The following is an 18,689-nucleotide window of genomic DNA, read 5'->3' as shown; positions in this document are numbered from 1 at the left end:
ACACCGCATGTTCTCACTCATAGGTGGAACTGAACAATGACATCACTTGGACTCGGAAGGGGAACATCACACACCGGGCCTATCATGGGGAGGGGGGAGGGGGGAGGGATTGCATTGGGGAGTTATACCTGATATAAATGATGAATTGATGGGTGCTGACGAGTTGATGGGTGCAGCACACCAACATGGCACAAGTATACATATGTAACAAACCTCCACGTTATGCACATGTACCCTAGAACTTAAAGTATAATTAAAAAAAAAAAAAAGAAATTTCTATTTCCTATACTTTTAATTGTAACTAAATAGCTTAAGTGAGCTTAATTACTAAAGTTTGTTTGTTTGGGCTAGCTTTGGTTCAAAGTAATTATTTAATAAGAAATCTTGTGTGTATAAGCCTGATGCTTTAGGTTAAGGTATACTTTGGTTTATCCAAGCACACTTTTCGGCATTCTTACTTTCCCTTATATATGTATATCTGATTTAATAACATATTTAAGATTATTACATATTTGAGGAGGGTGTGGCCAGTATGTTCATGCTTTATGTGCCAGTTCAATTAAACTCTTTATTCCAAAAAAAAAAAAAAAAAGGTTCTATAAGAATGGTGCTTGTGACACCTTTGTAATTACAAAATAAAATGGAAATGGATTAAATGTCCATCAAAAAGAAATGTGATATGATATAATGGTGTGTACACATTAAATAAAATAAACCTGTATGTACTAACACACAAAGTTGTCCATTATTTGTTAAGAAAACATAAGTTCTAGAGCAATCTACATAATAGACTTCATTTTTTAAACTATGCACAGAACCCTATATTTTGATGTTTGATTTATGTGTTCATACATACATGATAAAACACGTACATCTGAGAAATTATTTGGGAAGAAGAGGGAGGTGAAGAAGCATTTAAATTATTTTATTGTCTGCGTCTTTTTTTAATTACATAAGGTATGTCTCCCTGAAACACCTTCTATTCAAATGGTAGACATTGGGTAATATCATGTCTGCAGCTAATAAACCACCTAATGAAGTGTTGGGAAATGAAAAAAACCAAATGATTTAACAGACAGCTAAATCCTGATTGGTCTCTCAGTTTCCAGTCTCCTGGAACTGAGTTTAAATTTCTTCTACAAACATATACATCATTGAAGGGTAAAAATTTTCACCAGAGTAAACCTGAGAAATCAACTGCACTTTAAGTATTACAGATTTTGCTTCCTGGACACAAAGGTAACATTAATTGACCATGTTTCAAGTAGAACATTCGTTTTTAAAGTATCATTTTCTCTTAAAAGGAAAAAAATACAGTGGAAGAGTAACACTGTTTTGTTGTTGTAGGTAGCAATTTGAAACATGAAGACTACGATTCTACTGCTTTGCCTTCTAGGATCAACTCAGTCATTACCAGTAAGTATGTTGTGTTTGTTTTATATGCCAACCAGCTTCAACAGCATCTCTAGTTGCAGACCTACCTCTCTCGTGCCCTCCATCAAAACTGCTCTGTTTTGTGACTCATTCCCTGAGAGTGTCCAGTGTTTATTTTCCAAGGCAGAAAATGACAAGCTAATAAGTTTTTGGTACATATTTCAATGTACTTGTATTTTTTAAATGCATCCACTCCATCGTGGCAAAAGGTCAATTATTTTGGCAGAGCAATAGGCTAGAAATTAGGAGACAAATGAATACCTTAAGTGGATGATTATTTTATTTTCCAAAAAGAAATTTTTTCTTGGCAACTAGTTATTTGCTCATGAACAAAGACGATATTTTCTAATTTTTCTACTCGGAAACACTAAATATCTAGATTGTATAAATTCTAAAAAAAAAAAAAAAGACCACCAAAACATATGATACCAAAGGCATATGATTAAAATGATCAAAATTTTTGACTTAGAACATTCATCATACATAGTATTCACATATAATAGGAAAAAATTTAAAAGCATTAGAACTCCAACATTTGCTCCATTATTTTGTACACATAGAGAAGAATGGTTTGGATCTCTAGGTGGACTTTTCTTTGACTGTTCAAGATGGTTCAAGATCATTAAGAAAAAAATGACAATATACTTGCTATAAAATAACAGAATAAAAGAAAGCATACTTAGTTGGGCCTCAAGCTTACTCAAAACTTTGGCATCCATTCATACAATCAACAAATATTTATTAAAAACTATATATGCCAGACATTGTGCTAGGTGCTGAAGAAACAATAGTGAGAAGGAAAAAAAGGCATGATCCTTCATGGTGTTCACAAGGATTGTAAACATTAATCAATTTTTTTATTTTTTTAAATTTTTTATTTTTTATTTTTACCAGTATCTCTTGCCAATTTTTTATGTTTTACTCAAATGATTTTTAAAGAAATGTCAAATTATAAATAATAACTGTGATTAGTTATGTGAAGGAAATGAACAGGGTGGGATTATGCGGGGGGAGGATGAAACAAGATACGGTAGCCAACCTCCTTCTTACTTTATCGCAAATATAAACGTGTGTGTGTGTGTGCGCGTGTTTGTGTGTGTGTGTGTGTGTGTCCTCCTTGAAAGAAGCTGTCTGTAAAAGTTTAATTTTCTAAACATGGTAAAGTATGAAGTTAATTTTTTTATAGAACAAATGCTTCTTTCACTTCGCCAAATGCAATTACCGAAAGATTCTTCAAAATACAGTTTCTTTAGTATATTTAAATTACCACGTAATTGGTAAAAACTCAAAATCAGCAAAACTTTCCAGGAGCGCAACTCTCATGTGAAGTGGGCTGGGGTGAAGCAGGCCTGCTGTGCAGGCTACGGCAAATTGCTAATAGACAATGAGAACAGCTAGAGAATTAGTGGGGCAGGGGCAGAGAGGCGACACTGAAATGTCTATTCGGTATAGAAACAATACCAAATGAAACATCAGGACACATAGACAAGGTATTTTTTACTATTTGTAAATGAATTTACTGAGTTAGCATAAAATTATAAAGAGTGAATCCATTTGCAAATGTGGACACATACAACAGCCTAGCAATTATTTTCAGTAGATCAAAAGTTTGAGGAAAAGTACCAGATGGAAAACATAATGTTAGAACAAACAAATATAAGACAAATCAAAGTCACAGAAAGTGAAGGCCCTAGAAGAAAACAAGATTTTATTCCTCCAACAAATATTTGTTGAGTGCTTACTATATGCCAGACATGGATTTCTCTTCTTGAAATAGATCACTGAATAAACCACAGTGTTGCCACCCTTGTGAAGCCTATATTTTAGCAAGGAAACAAATGATAAATGGTAAGCAGTCTAAATCAGTAGGTCACATGACAGGATAGGAGGTGGTGGGCACTACATAAAAAAGACCCCAGAGCAGGGTGAGATGGAGCAGGCTGGTGGTGCACAGTGGAGAAGGGGCAGGCTGCATATTCAGGACAGCAGTCAGGTTTGGCCTCAATAAAGAAGTAGGTGAGAGAGTGAAGCCAATGTCCAGGGAAAGAACATTCCAGACAGAGGGAACAGGTGGAGGTGAAATTCTGAAGCAGGAATGGACTTTACCTGTCCCAGAAACAGCAAAAAGGCTGGATGGCCAGAGCAGAGTGAGGGAAAGGAAATAAGGTGGGAAGGATCAGAGAGCTACTGAGGGCCTGGATCATGAAGACCCTGTAGACCACTGTGGCGTGTGTGGCTTTTACTCTGAGTGAAATTGACAGCCATTGGCCAGGCACGGTGGCTCATGCCTGTAATCCCAACACTTTGGGAGGCCAAGGTGGGCAAATAACTTCAGGTCAGGAGTTCAAGACCAGCCTGACCAATATGGTGAAACCCCATCTCTACAAAAAATACAAAAATTAGCTGGATGTGGTGGTGTGCACTGGTAATCCCAGCTACTCAGGAGGCTGAGGCAGGAGAATCATTTGAACCCGGGAGGTGGAGGTTACAGTGAGCTGAGATCACGCCACTGCACTCCAGCCTGGATGACAGAACAAAACTCCATCTCAAAAAAAAAATAAAAGCAAAGAAAGAAAAGAAAAAAAAATGGTAGTCATTGCAGGAACTCAGCAGAGGAGTGACAAGATTAGACTATCATTTTCACAGGGTCACTCTGGCTGCTATGCTAACAATAGATTGTGGAAGATGAAAAGACTTACTTACGAAATATATATATATACACACACACACACCACACACACACACACACAGATAATCTTAAAGCTGAAAGGGACCTCCTAGAACAGGTAATACCAACCTCTCCTTTTTTTTTTTTTTTTTTGAGACATAGTCTCGCTCCGCAACCTCCTGCTCCTGGGTTCAAGCGATTCTCCTGCCTCAACCTCCCAAGCAGCATTTTGTATTTTTAGTAAAGACAGGGTTTCACCATATTAGCCAGGCTGGTCCTAACATCCTAACCTCAAGTGATCCTCCCACCTTGGCCTTCCAAAGTGCTGGGATTACAGGTGTGAGCCACGGTGCCCAGCCCCAACCTCTCCTCATAACTAAAGGGAAACTCCAATGTGAAACCAGAACTGCTCCAGAGTAACCTTAGATGACTCAAGGTTTGCTGCAGAGCCAGAGGGCCACACCCCTGTGCCTTCCAGGATGCCTCCAGGAGCAAAACCAGATTTGGTCAACCTGCCAAAAGAGAAGCTTTTTTATTTGGAGACTAAGAGCACTTACAGGGATCTAGCACTAGCTCTGCTGCTCACCATGTCACCTGGGGCAGTTTACCGTAAGCATCAGTTGCCTCACCTGTTAGACAAAGTAATACAACTAGACCAAATGTGTAGAAGGAATATTTTCATATCTAAACTTCAGAGATTTTTAATACACTAATAAAATATCCAGGCCAGAAAGAAAACTGAACTTCTGTTACAAGAGTGATGTGGCAGGCATGGCAAAAGTGGGAAGCTTCCTGAAAAGGTAGTAAGAATGATGGCAGTTTATCTCAAGCCCTGAGAAAAAGCAAATGTGCACAGAGCTAACGTACAGATTATATATTCATGTCCTGGCAAAAGATAAAGGCAGGTACAAAAAAGAAATGGGAGCCAGGAACCACCACAAGATATCCCATGTGCTCAGGTGCATCCCAGCCCACGTGCCCCCACACCATCCCACCCCTCCTGGGCTGGCATTTTTCCACTCTACAATTACATGTCCTACCATGCACACAATGTTTCAGGGAATTAAACTCCTCTAAAATACTCAAAGCCTTAATGTAGACATTTTTGCATTGGGGGCAACATGGATATAAATGGATACAAAATCTTAAACACATTCCTGCCTCATCAAATATGTATTTGTTTTCACAAAAGCAGCTCAAACCTGCTTTGGGACTCCCTCCCACAAAACTGGCTCCGGATCAGGGAACACTACCAAACCAACAGCAGTCAAATCAGGTAAGAGTCCTACAAAAGGGAACGTGTACAAACCGGTAAAGAAAATACATTAAGACTGGTAGGTTTAAAATCAAAATTTACATGAAGACTGTACAAGACTGAACAAGAGAGAGAGGCTTTTCATTTGGGAGTGGAGAAAAGAACTGATACAATTTTCTGAAAAATTTGCAAAGGAAAAGTAAAGCACTCTAATTCTTTTTCCTTTTATCTAAATAATAATTTGGTTTAGCAGTGAAATCTAGTCAACTTTGAAAAGGAATAACAATGTCTATTTGCAAAGCTTGGTCATCTATGGCCTTGAGGTACTATGGCATTATCATATGCAGTATTTGCTAGCAATAGTAGGGGATCAGAGGTGATCTATAAAAAATAACTGCAGATTTCCTCCTGGTTTTGTGAAGTTTCATTGTTGTTGATGTGTTGATGTGTTGCTATTTAATCTGTTTCTTCAAAGCGTAAATACTTTTGAAAACTGCAATATCTTTTGGCAACTACGCTCCCTCCCACTTCAACTCTTCCTCTGCCGTGAAGGACCATGGCTTACCTACTTCTACATTTTGTGTAGTACAATCAGATAACACTAGAGTCTAAAGTCTTCTCCTTAGTCAACAGAACACTCAAGTCAAGAACCACTTCCCCCTCTTAAGGAGACTGAATCTTATACAATTTGGGAACCCTCTTTAAGAAAAAGAATACAAAATTAGATATGTAAAATTAAGTACTGAAATAAATAATTATAATTGGATAAGAAATAAGAGTAAATCACAAATTTTCTGAAGCTGATAAGTACCATAAGCTTGAAACATAGCTAGGGGACCTCCCAGGGCCACAAACAGGGCAATGCTACTGAAAGGCCCCGAGGCTTCATCTTTATTTACCTTCATGGTAAATCCACCTCTGACAGGAGTGTCAATTACATGAGGTTATCCACCACTGACAGCCTAAGGGAGCAGGCAACCTCTTGTCTCACACATCACTTTCAATCCCCTGCAGGTCTTTCCTTCTTTAAGTCTGATACCATTAACACAGATGCTCACACTGGGGCCAGATCTGCATCTGGTAAGTGATCTTTTATATTATTTTAATACCCATTGTGAAATAAATATAATGCCTAATGTTATGGTGGGGGGAGCATGCATATGGATGTGTATATCCACAAATGAAAACACACACATACTTATTCACGTAGATAAGTTGAAAGAGAGGAGAGAAGAGTCCAAGGGAGTTGGACATCATTAAAAGTTTTTCTTAGCAAGAGAGTCTCTAAACAAATGGATCTAATTCTTTCCTTCCCCAGTTTCTCTATCCTCTTCTCCTCCTCTCTCAATTCCTCCACCATACCTTCCTTAATGCCCCTACAGCATCCCCACGTCCACATAAACACTATCACTGCTATTATCACCCCCAATGACAGGAGTAAACTGGAAGAGACAGAAAGATCTTCAGTGTCTTCGTATAGAATATCTGTATAGATCTTCAGTCTTCTCACAGAATATCTGTATAATCTGTTTGGAAAGAAAAATAAGTTCCTTTCCTGACTTAAAGTGGACTTTTTTAGTGGTCAAATTTAAATATAGTTCATGTTCCAGACAAAATATGTATTCTGAACCTCATAATTTTCATACGTAACCTAGAGGAGTTAATTTCTTAATTGTAAAACAGCTATCAGAAAATTTTCAGAAATAATTGCTCTTGTAGCCAAAAAGGGAAAGCAAGGATACAAATAAATCAACTAAGTAATTCTCAAACAGAAGAGGTTAAATGCCAAAGAAAAACTTAACAGGGGAAAAGTTAGCAATAGCCCCTGTGGTTGTACTAGCAGACTAAATAAGTCTTTAAATTTCATCTTTGTGTCTAAGTATACATCCAATAGAATACTATGTATTTACATAGCAAATCCTTCCTTTAAATATATTTTATGTTTAGTAAAAACATTTTCGTTTCCTAAATATCCAAACTGAAAAAAAAAAAAAAATACAATGAAAGCCTTCTTCCTTGCCCTACAGTTAAATCCTGCTGCAGGAATGACACCTGGTACCCAGGCCCACCCACTGACGCTGGGAGTGTTGAATTTACAACATCAACTGCAACCACATGTAAGTTGAACAGCTGGACTTTAGTTTTAACATTAGAGAGCATTTTCTCTCAGGGGAAAGCCTACAGTAGAAACAGAATTTTTTAAAGCTTCTTGAAAATTTTGCCCAGATTGTTAGCTGACGAATGTTCTACTGAACATAGAACAGTATTTAACAATCTGGTTCTTAATGAAAATTCATGAAAACTTACCCAGAGAACTGACCATGCTACACCACAACCTCTCTAGAATATAATTTTAATGGAAAACAGGAAACCTTGAAAAGTTGGGGAAGATTGAAAAGTGAAAAATATATGGGGGGAAATTGAGAGATCCCAAGATATTTTCTAGCATATTGTTTTCTCTTGAAGACCTTCTAGGTGACCAAGATCATCTCAAAGAAAAATTAAGAGGTGTATAAAGTTTATCTTCAGCAAATCTAATCATCCCATTTTTGTGCCCTTTTTTCATTCCCTCTTGAAAGTCCCCAAGGACTTTTCAGTATTTACCATTTACCACCTCCCACTATCACTTGCTTTCAAAAACAAACAAACAAAAAAAAACCCTGAAAATCCTCTTACACTAAGATACAAACTTAAGGCATCACCTGTTTTTGAAGTGTTTGCATTTTAACACTGAACAAATTCCAAATTTTTACCTTCTTGAAACTTTTCTAAATAGCATAATAGGCTCCAGAGGGGCTGGGTGCAGTGGCCCATGCTGTAATCCCAGCACTTTGGAAGGCCAAGGCAGTAGGATCACTTGAACCCAGGCATTTGAGACCAGCCAGGACAACACAGTGAGACTTACCTCTACAAAAATAAAATAAAATAAATAACTGGGCATGGTGGGGCACATCTATAGTCCCAGCTACTCAGGAGGCTGAGGTGGGAGGATCACTTGAGCAAAGGAAGTCAAGGCTGCAGTGAGCAACGACTGTGTCATTGCACTCCATCCTGGGTGACGGAGGGGGATTCTGTCTCAAAAAAAAAAAAGAAAAAGAAAAGAAAGCCTCTCGAGGAAAATACAATAATCCTTTTACAGCAAGACTAAGTTGTTTGTAGATAACTTATTCTCCCCAACATGTGACCTCAGCCCCCACTATCCAACATAATGGTCTAATTTTTTGTAGAAGCATTTGTTATTGTGTAAGCAATATATGTTAATTATAAAGAATTTAGGAAATGAGAATTTTCTAAAATTTACATATAAGCAAAAAATAAAATAAAATACACTTGGAATCTCATTAGCCATAATCAAACACTGTCAACATTCTAGATTATGTTCTTCCAGTCTTTTTTCTATACATATATTTTTAAAGAAAATGTTTTTGCTATATTTAATGTTTTGTAATGTGCTTTTTTCCACAATTATATTTTGAACAGCTTTCATGTTTTAAAATATTCACTTACAGTGTTGTTTTTAATGACCTCTTAGTATTCCATGGTATACTAAATTACTTATTATGAAAATTTGGGGGTTGTTCCAAAGTCTTTGCTTCTATAAACAACACTACAGTGAGCATCCTTGTGACTAAGTCTATGAGTATTCCAGTGACTATTTCCTTTGGACCAACTCTTAGGAATAGAATTTCTGGGGCCAAAGACACAAAAAGTATCTTGATAATAAAAATTTGGATCATAAAAGTGACCCTCTGAAAAAGATTTAAGATGCAAATAAAAAGAGACTCTCTGTAACAGGTGATCATAGTATAATCTACATACTGATTGCCCAGCTTCAGTCGCAGTTGTTGCCCTCCTCTAACCTTGAAGGTAGACTTAATACATCTTCATGTACCCCAGAGAGTATCCTCCTAAGTCAAGGCATTAGTGGAGCCTGGAGATGCTACAAAAGTTTCAGTATAGAGAGTTTCGCATTGTACACTCTCTATGCAATATTATAAATCAATCCCCATTTGCTGTGGGAATTCTTCAATGTCTCTAGGCCATGCTACCACCAAGGGTTCCCATACCTGACCTTCCCCTGGGCAGCTCTAGTCCCTCCTACCCTGCCTTTCCCTGTGCAGAGTGGCTTATTATCTCTGCCACAACCTGGACACCTACTGGTGGCTCGCATTTATCAAAGAAAAGTGAACCATGTTGGTGAACTCTGGAACCACACAATTTCTGGTTAAATGTCAGCTCTACACTTACTACTTATATGATGTTGGCCAAGTTACTTTACCACTCTGTGACCCAATTTGCTCAAAATTTAAAATGGGCATTAAAATAGAACCTTCCTCTACAGCTGTTGCAAAGATCAAGTGAGTAAATATATGGAAAACACTCAAAACAATGCCCGCCACATAGTAAATATGTGATGTGTTAGCTATTACGATTTCAAATAATTTCTCTACCGACAACTAAGAAAAAAAGTCCTCTTTATCATTATATTGGTAAACAATTAGATTATCTTTCATTATAGTTTTTATGTAGACATCTATGCTTTCCTCTTTTTATCTTTTTGTTCTTTCCACTCCAACTTCCCATTAAAGAAGAAATTTCCATTTCATCTTCTCTCAAATCCAAAATGTACCAACCACTTTCCCATTGCCAACGTGAAGGCTAGTTGGGTTTTTTGTTCCTGTTCTGTTGCCCTTTTTTTGTCAGTAGACAAGCACCTGATTGTGAGTAAGCCTTTTTCATAAATGTATGTAATTTTTCCTTATTGATATTCCATAGTTCCATAATTCCTGCACCAACTATCTTGGGAAACAATAGTTAAGAGTCTATTTCATAAGACTTTCAAATCTTCTGGTTTGGTAATTATGAAATTAAGAGTCCCATTTTGATGACTTTCCTGACACTTTGAATTTTCTATAGAAATAAGAATAAATTTTTAAAACCTTAGCTCTCTTTGACAAATTTCAGGCCAGTTCTCAGTGTAGCAGAGAGTACTGGAGCATGCCAACACCTCACTCAAACCTTTTTCATCTTTTTATACCTAAATTTATAATATTTAGTTATCAGTGACCCTTGAATTATTTCTTGCCTAGTTCTAAGAGCTATGCCAATGCCAGGGGTTATTGAGCAATATTCCCTATAATTGCCTTATTTTAACAGCAAAATGTCCAGGCAACTATTGCAACACTAAATATCTATGCCTCAAGAAATCTTTGCATTTGAAAATACACATCACATATTTTAATGTGTCTTCCAAGATTGGATATGAAAGAAATCTGTAAATTTTAATATTATTGTTACTTGAAATAATTTTCAGTTTGGAGATTTCTTGAGACCAATTTTATTTTTTCGTTCATCCAGTTTACTAATTTCTATCTTCTCAATGTGCTACCTTGAACTGGTTTCTAAATCTCTCTGGGACTGATCTTCTTTTTACAAATTGGAAAAGTTCCAAACTCCCATCCAGATCTATGAATTTATATCTATGATTATAGATAATACATTAGTAACAAATATCTGTTTAACAGATACTATATCGTTTTAAGAAGGTATCAATGGCTAGGCGCAGTGGCTCATGCCTGTAATACCAGAGCTTTGGGAGGCTGAGGCAGGCGGATCACGAGGTCAGGAGTTCAAGACCAGCCTGGCCAACATGGTAAAACCCCGTCTCTAGTAAAAATACAAAAAATTAGCCAGGCATGGTGGCAGGTGCCTGTAATCCCAGCTACTCAGGAGGCTGAGGCATCGCTTGAACCCAGGAGGTGGAGGTTGCAGTGAGCCGAGACCACACCACTGCACTCCAGTCTGGGCAATAGAGCGAGACTCCATCTAAAAAAAAAAACAGTATCAATATTTATACCATGTTCCAGAACTTTTGAATGAATTTTTCTCTCATTTTTTCAGATGTTACCAATTTTTGTCACACAAGTTGGAGCCCAGGTAAAATTATGCTTAATAATGTCTTGATTTTAAATCACCTTGGTGTGAAATATTTATTCTTACCTCAATTCACTAGATAGTGTGAGGTTTTCAATGTACTTTGCCCTGTATGGACACTGATAATCACAAGAGCTTGCTTTCTGCATAAGTTTTCTTCAATGAACATCCACTTAATGATAGAAAAATATATAATTTTTGGATGGAGATGATGTCATATTACTCAAAGAATGAATGTTAGCAGTCTCCCATCATATGCTGACTTGAGTTTTGTAATATAGATCATAAGGCAGTTTAACATTTTATTAGAAATGCAAAATCTCTATAACCTTTGAAAGTATTTTAAGTTTTCAAGTCATGTTGTACATATATTACTACAAATATATTAAAATGTGTCTAACAGTTTGTGTTTATCTTTTTGCTTTTAGGGCACTATCCTAAGCTCAGAGGAATTGGTAAAAAGAAAAAATTTTAATACTATTTTAAATTATTTTTACTTCTATCACAATGTTTTCTGTCCCCATATAGTCTCTCTTGACCATAAATCCTGAATATGGTGTGTACTACAATGAACTGAACATTTTTATAGTTCCTTACATTAGATTATCCTTTCATTGTTTGGGGATTTTATCATACTTCTCCAGCTATTTTTCTATTAATTTGACTTAGCTATTGTTTCAATTTATTGCTATCAGATTCAGTTCTATCCAGAAAGGCAATGCACATTTTTTAACTTCATAAGGATTGCAGTTTAGGATTATAAACTATTGAAATGTATACAAATGTAGAATAATATAAATATTAACTTTTTACAGGAAAGATTAAATTCCTTGACTTGGATTTTTTTTGTATTTTATTTTATTTTTTATTATTATACTTTAAGGTCTAGGGTACATGAGTACAACATGCAGGTTTGTTACATATGTATACATGTGCCACGCTGGTGTGCTGTACCCATTAACTCGTCATTTACATTAGGTATATCTCCTAATGCTATCCCTCCCCCTCCCTCCTCCCCACAATAGGCCCTGGTGTGTGAGATGTTCCCCTTCCTGTGTCCAAGTGATCTCATTGTTCAATTCCCACCTATGAGTGAGAACATGCGGTGTTTGGTTTTCTGTTATCGCGATAGTTTGCTCAGAATGATGGTTTCCAGCTGCATCCATGTCCCTACAAAGGACACAAACTCATCCTTTTTTATGGCTGCATAGTATTCCATGGTGTATATGTGCCACATTTTCTTAATCCAGTCTGTCACTGATGGACATTTGGGTTGATTCCAAGTCTTTGCTATTGTGAATAGTGCCGCAATAAACATATGTGTGCATGTGTCTTTACAGCAGCATGATTTATAATCCTTTGGGTATATACCCAGTAATGGGATGGCTGGGTCAAATGGTATTTCTAGTTCTAGATCCTTGAAGAATCACCACACCGTTTTCCACAATGGTTGAACTAGTTTACAGTCCCACCAACAGTATAAAAGTGTTCCTATTTCTCCACATCCTTTCCAGCACCTGTTGTCTCCTGATTTTTTAATGATTGCCATTCTAACTGGTGGGAGATGGTATCTCATTGTGGTTTTGATTTTCATTTCTCTGATGGCGAGTGATGATGAGCATGTTTTCATGTGTCTGTTGGCTGTATGAATGTCTTCTTTTGAGAAATGTCTGTTCATATCCTTTGCCCACTTTTTGATGGGGTTGTTTGTTTTTTCTTGCAAATTTGTTTGAGTTCTTTGTAGGTTCTGGATATTAGCCCTTTGTCAGATGGGTAGATTGCAAAAAATTTTCTCCCATTCTGTAGGTTGCCTGTTCACTCTGATGGTAGTTTCTTTTGCTGTGCAGAGCTCTTTAGTTTAATTAGATCCCATTTGTCAATTTTGGCTTTTGCTGTCGTTGCTTTTGGTGTTTTAGACATGAAGTTCTTGCCCATGCCTATGTCCTGAATGGTATTGCCTAGGTTTTCTTCTAGGGTTTTTATGGTTTTAGGTCTAACATTTAAGTCTCTAATCCATCTTGAATTAATTTTCGTATAAGGAGTAAGGAAAGGATCCAGTTTCAGCTTTCTACTTATGGCTAGTCAATTTTCCCAGCACCATTTATTAAATAGGGAATCCTTTCCCCATTGCTTGCTTTCATCATGTTTGTCAAAGATCAGATGGCTGTAGATGTGTGGCATTATTTCTGAGGGCTCTGTTCTGCTCCATTGGTCTATATCTCTGTTTTGGTACCAGTACCATGCTGTTTTGGTTACTGTAGCCTTGTAGTAGAGTTTGAAGTCAAGTAGCGTGATGCCTCCAGCTTTGTTCTTTTGACTTAGGATTGTCTTGGCAATCGGGGTCTTTTTTGGTTCCATATGAACTTTAAAGCAGTTTTTTCCAATTCTGTGAAGAAAGTCATTGGTAGCTTAATGGGGATGGCATTGAATCTATAAATTACTTTGGACAGTATGGCCATTTTCACAATATTGATTCTTCCTATCCATGAGCATGGTATGTTCTTCCATTTGTTTGTGTCCTCTTTTATTTCACTGAGCAGTGGTTTGTAGTTCTCCTTGAAGAGCCTTAACTTGGATTTTTAGTTCTTATGGCACAATATATCTTTTTCCAGCATCAGATAGTGATGAACTCTTTCTACACACATAAATAATTAGAGGGCTGTACCTAAATAAAGTTAATATCACCATTGCTAGACACTTCAATGCATTCCTCCATAGGTTCTTTTCTAGAGAAAATGACTTGAATTAACATGATATCTAAACATGACAACAGTACAGAATTGAGGCAATATTTGGAAACAGTTATTCAACAGCTTTTCTATTATGGAAAATGTAGATATGTTCTATATTGTCCCTAAATAATCACCAAGTAATGGGGCTAGTGTCTGTTTTGCCAACATTGATACATAAACATCCATATCCAGCTACTGAGGTTCTTCTATAACCAGCACTTTAGCATATCTTTACATATGCTGCCTTCAACCTTCCCCAAAGCACAAAGCAGTATTTTTGACCCAGCTTTATAGATAAAGAAACTGAGATTAAAAGTTTAAGTAATTTAGGCCTCAAAAGCAACAATGACAAGAAAAGAGTGGATCTAGATCCAACGCCATTTTTTAATCTACTACACTAATGGTTTTTCATTTTTAATACAAATCACAATAGCAACTACATTTTTCATGCAGCTTCACACACACACACACGCACACACTCATGAAACAGCATTCACCTTTACTATATAGAATGCACTACTAGTCTACTGCCTGTTTTATTGTTTAATGATGACTGTCACTCACCTTTTTCACTTCAAAACTGTGGATATCACAACCCTCAGTTTGAAAACGTCTATACTCTGCTCCTATCTGTCATCTAGCATAAGTCTAATTCTGGTTTCAGTATCTCTTAAATGTAACATAGTGTTTCCCAAACTTCATTCCTTGCCCAGCAAATCAGGATGGCATCAAAAGCTGGTTTAAAAGGCAGATTGCTAGGTCCTGCTCCAGACCTGCTTGATCAGGATCTCTCTAAAAATGAAAAACTGCAGTAGACAGGAATTATCTATCTATCCTCAAGGAACACACAATAGACAGAATAAATGTTTCTGACTGAATATTCCAATGCCTTTGAAAAATGCATCAAAAAAACTTGAAGGGATGAGAACCACCAGGATTAATCTACTTGAATCAATTTTCCATTAATTTTTAGTCTCGTATTTTTTTGAAAAAATGTTGTGAGCAAAAGAAAGATTACATGTTAGCTTTAATAACAAAGATAAAGCCTATCATAATTGTATGGATTTTTCTGCCTTAATTCTACCTCCAGATTCAGCTGATAATAATAAACTGTTGTGCCTTTTCCCAGGACTGGCTCGATTCTGGCTTTCCCTTTCTGAGGGAAATGGAGCATAGCAAAGAGTCCTAGTATTAAATCAGACTAGGCTGGAGTGAGGGAGTATTTACCCTGAGGAATGCCAGGTCTTTGCTGTCTTCTCTGACTTTACTCTCTCCATCTTTTCATTGCTACCCAAACTTGCTCCCCTTAAAAAAGAAAAGGCTTTAAAATGTGTTGCTTTTAACTTTGTTTTCTGTTTGCCTCCCTCATTCCAGCCACAAATCTTCACGAGCCTCATCATCCATTCCTTGTTCCCGGGAGGCATCCTGCCCACCAATCAGGCAGGGGCTAATCCAGATGTCCAGGATGGAAGCCCTCCAGCAGGACAAGCAGGTGTAAATCCTGCCATCCAGGGAACCCCAGCAGGCCGCCTCCCAACTCCCAGTGGCACAGACGATGATTTTGCAGTGACCACCCCTGCAGGCATCCAAAGGAGCACACATGCCACCGAGGAAACCACCACAGAATCACCAAATGGTAAATTCTCCTAGCTTGGAACATAATTCTTGGCTATGAAAGTCATCTGCAGAATGGAAAAGAGGAGTTCTTTGTCTTGCCTTGACAAATGCAGATCTTAGTAAGATTAGGAAGCCCCTTTACTCACTCACAATTGACTCCAGCAACGAGGGAATATTTTTACTCAGCCACCAACCCTCTGGTATTAACACTGAAGGAAGAATTTGTGTGAGTGTTTTTGGTTGTTTTGAGACAGGGTCTTGCTCTGTTGCCCAGGCTGGAGTACAGTGGTACAATCTGAGCTCACCACAACCCCTGCATCCCAGGTTCAAGCGATTCTCATGCCTCAGCCTCCGAATAGCTAGGCTTACAGGTGCACGCCACCACATGGCTAATTTTTGTATTTTTAGTAGAGACAGTGTTTCACCATGTTGGCCAGGCTGGTCTCGAACTCCTCACCTCAAGTGACCCACTCGCCTCAGCCACCCAAAGTGCTGGGATTATAGGCGTGAGCCACTGTGCCTGACCATACTGGCTAATTTTTGTAAAAACGGGGTTTTGCCATGTTGCCCAGGCTGGTCTAGAACTCCTGACCTTAAGCAATCTGCCCGCCTCGGCCTCCCAAAGTGCTGGGATTGCAGGCATGAGCCACCATGCCTGGCCTGAAAGATTTTTAATTGTTGGCATAACACATGTTCCATTTTGGGTCAGAACTGAAAATATTGGGAAGCAGACTGTGTTCCTTGCCCCAATACACACACACACGCACATAGAGGCTTGTAGCAGACACACTTCAGTTCATCATGACCCTGTCTCCACTCACTGATGGAGCCTCAGAACCTTCCTACTGTAATACTGCAAGCAGCCACTAGTGATAGCTACCAAAGCAGATAAACCCATAAACCCATCTGCCGTTCTTAGATGGAACTTAAGAAATGTGACAAAAATAAGCTTTTCTTGCACCAACAAGCAAAGTTAATTGTTTAACATGTGAAAATGTCTAGAACCAAATATCCTTAGAGATAACTAAAGAATGATTTTATATGGATGCTCCTAATCCTGGAAAAGAAACTTTGATCTCAAGTAAAAAATATTTAAGTTCAATATACTTTTTATCTACATTTAAAACGTGTTTTATTTTCTTCTAGGAATTCAGTAAGCTGTTTCAAATTTTTTCAACTAAGCTGCCTTGAATTTGGTGATCCATGTGAATCTTTATCATTGATTATATTATGGAATAGATTGAGACACACTGAGTAGTCTTAGAAGAAATTAATTCTTAATATACCTGAAAATATTCTTGAAATTTCAGAAAATATATTCTATGTAGAGAATCCCAACTTTTTAAAACAATAATTAAATGGATAAATTTGTCTTTGAAATATAACGTTATGCTGCCTGGATGATACGCATATTAAAACACATTTGGAAAACTGACTCTTTTTCTTCTTTGGAGATGGAAGAAGGTTGGCCTTTACAGAAACTACATTTCCTCAGGACACTAACATGATACTCCAGGTCTAGAACTTTCTTTGGAAGTAGGAGGCACAGCAGTCAAGAAGAGGACACCCAGCAATGTGAAGACAAATTCTGGTCTCTTCACAGCTACCTCATCATTCGCTTTCTTATAAGAGTCACAAATTTGATTTTTAATAAGCAGAGTACTTCTCAACATCTAAAACATATAGTACAAAAAAAGACTTATAAATCATATAATTCTGCCTATCCTCAAGTGTTTATATTCAGAACTCATCATAATGGCACTTAATGTTTAATTTTGGTATGCTTGAGTGTGAAAAATGACATTGAAAAAAGTAATCATAATCACTAAAGCAAACCATGGTGATATTCTTGCTCCATTCACCTAAAAGGTAAAAGTTAACCTGATTTAAACTTATAACAGACCATTGCAGTTCATCTATAGTGAGGGGGATTAATACAAACTACAGTAGAGCCCCCAAAAAAGAAAGGTATGGATAGGGTTAATAACATTTCTCACGATATACGGCTCAACTCCATCAGTACGCAACAAATGTAAATATGCACCATGAAATATATTCCATGATTAGTGCGTCAGGTGGCTATAGATTTGCTAGTGGTTAATGATTTATTAGCCACCTTGTTTCAGATATGCAGAAGCTGAATAACTTACTTATAGACTGTCAAGGTTCATGACCAAATGAGAGTAAATTAGTATTCAAACTTCCAAAAATATTTTGCCACTTGTGATAATAATTAAAAGTGCTATTAAAGGACTTCCTGGATAACCATCTATCAAAAAAATATTCTTTCAGTTACTCAGGAGGCTAAAGCAGGAAGATCTCTTGAGGCCAGGAGTTTAAAATTAGCTTGGACACAATAGGAAGACCATATGTCTAAAAAAGTTTGAGAGGTTCTCTGGTATACACTTGTAGTCCCAGCTACTTGAGAGCCTGAGGCAAGAGGATCATTTGAGCCCATGAGTTCAAAGCAGGAAAGAGCTATGATCACACCACTGCACTCCAGCATGGGCAACAGAGCAAGACTCTGTCTTTAAAATAACTAATTGATTAATTTTTTAATTTTTTGAGCCTCTTTTTTTTAATCTGTAAAATGGAGGCAAAAATCCCGGTCATGTCCAAACAGTGACTCACCACTGTAATCCTAACACTTTGGGATGCCAAGGCAGGTGGATCGCTTGAGCCCAGGAGTTTGAGACCAGCCTGGGAAGCATGGTGAAACCCTGTCTCTACAAAAATAAATAAATACAAAAATTAACTGAGCATGGTGACATGCACCTAGAGTCTCAACTATTCAGGAGGCTGAGATGGGTGAATCATTTGAGCCCAGGAGGTTAAGGCTTCAATGAGCTGAGATTATGCCACCACACTCCATCATGGGTGACAGAGTGACACCCTCTCTCAGATTAAAAAAAAAAAAAAACCCTGTCATAGATGTCCCACAAAGTTAATATGGTCATCAAAACAAATACACAAGGTGCTTTACAAATTCCACTGTAGAAATCAATTTTGTTTACTTTCAATGTTCTTCAAACCAGTCAAGGCTATCAGT

General features: G+C 37.4%; 1 protein-coding gene across 2 annotated transcripts; it reads left to right on the top strand.

Annotated features, from left to right (window-relative positions):
* The first annotated feature begins 1,072 nt into the window (after nucleotides 1-1,072).
* AMTN (amelotin) lies at nucleotides 1,073-17,075 on the top strand. 2 transcript variants are annotated; one of them, XM_033215981.1, is made up of 9 exons: nucleotides 1,073-1,239; nucleotides 1,348-1,416; nucleotides 5,298-5,378; nucleotides 6,372-6,437; nucleotides 7,385-7,474; nucleotides 11,259-11,294; nucleotides 11,720-11,746; nucleotides 15,398-15,659; nucleotides 16,787-17,075. In XM_033215981.1, the coding sequence occupies exons 2-9, from the start codon at nucleotides 1,363-1,365 to the stop codon at nucleotides 16,795-16,797; spliced, it is 627 nt and encodes a 208-aa protein (XP_033071872.1). In that variant the 5' UTR covers nucleotides 1,073-1,239; nucleotides 1,348-1,362; the 3' UTR covers nucleotides 16,798-17,075. The 2 variants fall into 2 exon arrangements, with proteins under 2 accessions (XP_033071872.1, XP_033071871.1); XM_033215980.1 differs by having other exon boundaries at nucleotides 5,295-5,378.
* The last annotated feature ends 1,614 nt before the right edge of the window (nucleotides 17,076-18,689 follow it).

Source organism: Trachypithecus francoisi, unplaced genomic scaffold, assembly GCF_009764315.1.
Source record: "Trachypithecus francoisi isolate TF-2019V2 unplaced genomic scaffold, Tfra_2.0 Lachesis_group1, whole genome shotgun sequence".
Taxonomy (NCBI): Eukaryota; Metazoa; Chordata; class Mammalia; order Primates; family Cercopithecidae; genus Trachypithecus; species Trachypithecus francoisi.
This window is presented reverse-complemented; position numbering and strand designations above follow the sequence as displayed.

Bases quoted from the DNA above. Each gene is read 5' to 3' on its own strand.
- AMTN (XM_033215980.1), top strand. From the start codon at position 1,363: ATGAAGACTACGATTCTACTGCTTTGCCTTCTAGGATCAACTCAGTCA. The intron at 1,417-5,294 runs GTAAGTATGTTG...TTTTCACAAAAG, and splicing joins GATCAACTCAGTCATTACCA to CAGCTCAAACCTGCTTTGGG. The intron at 6,438-7,384 runs GTAAGTGATCTT...CTTGCCCTACAG, and splicing joins TGGGGCCAGATCTGCATCTG to TTAAATCCTGCTGCAGGAAT.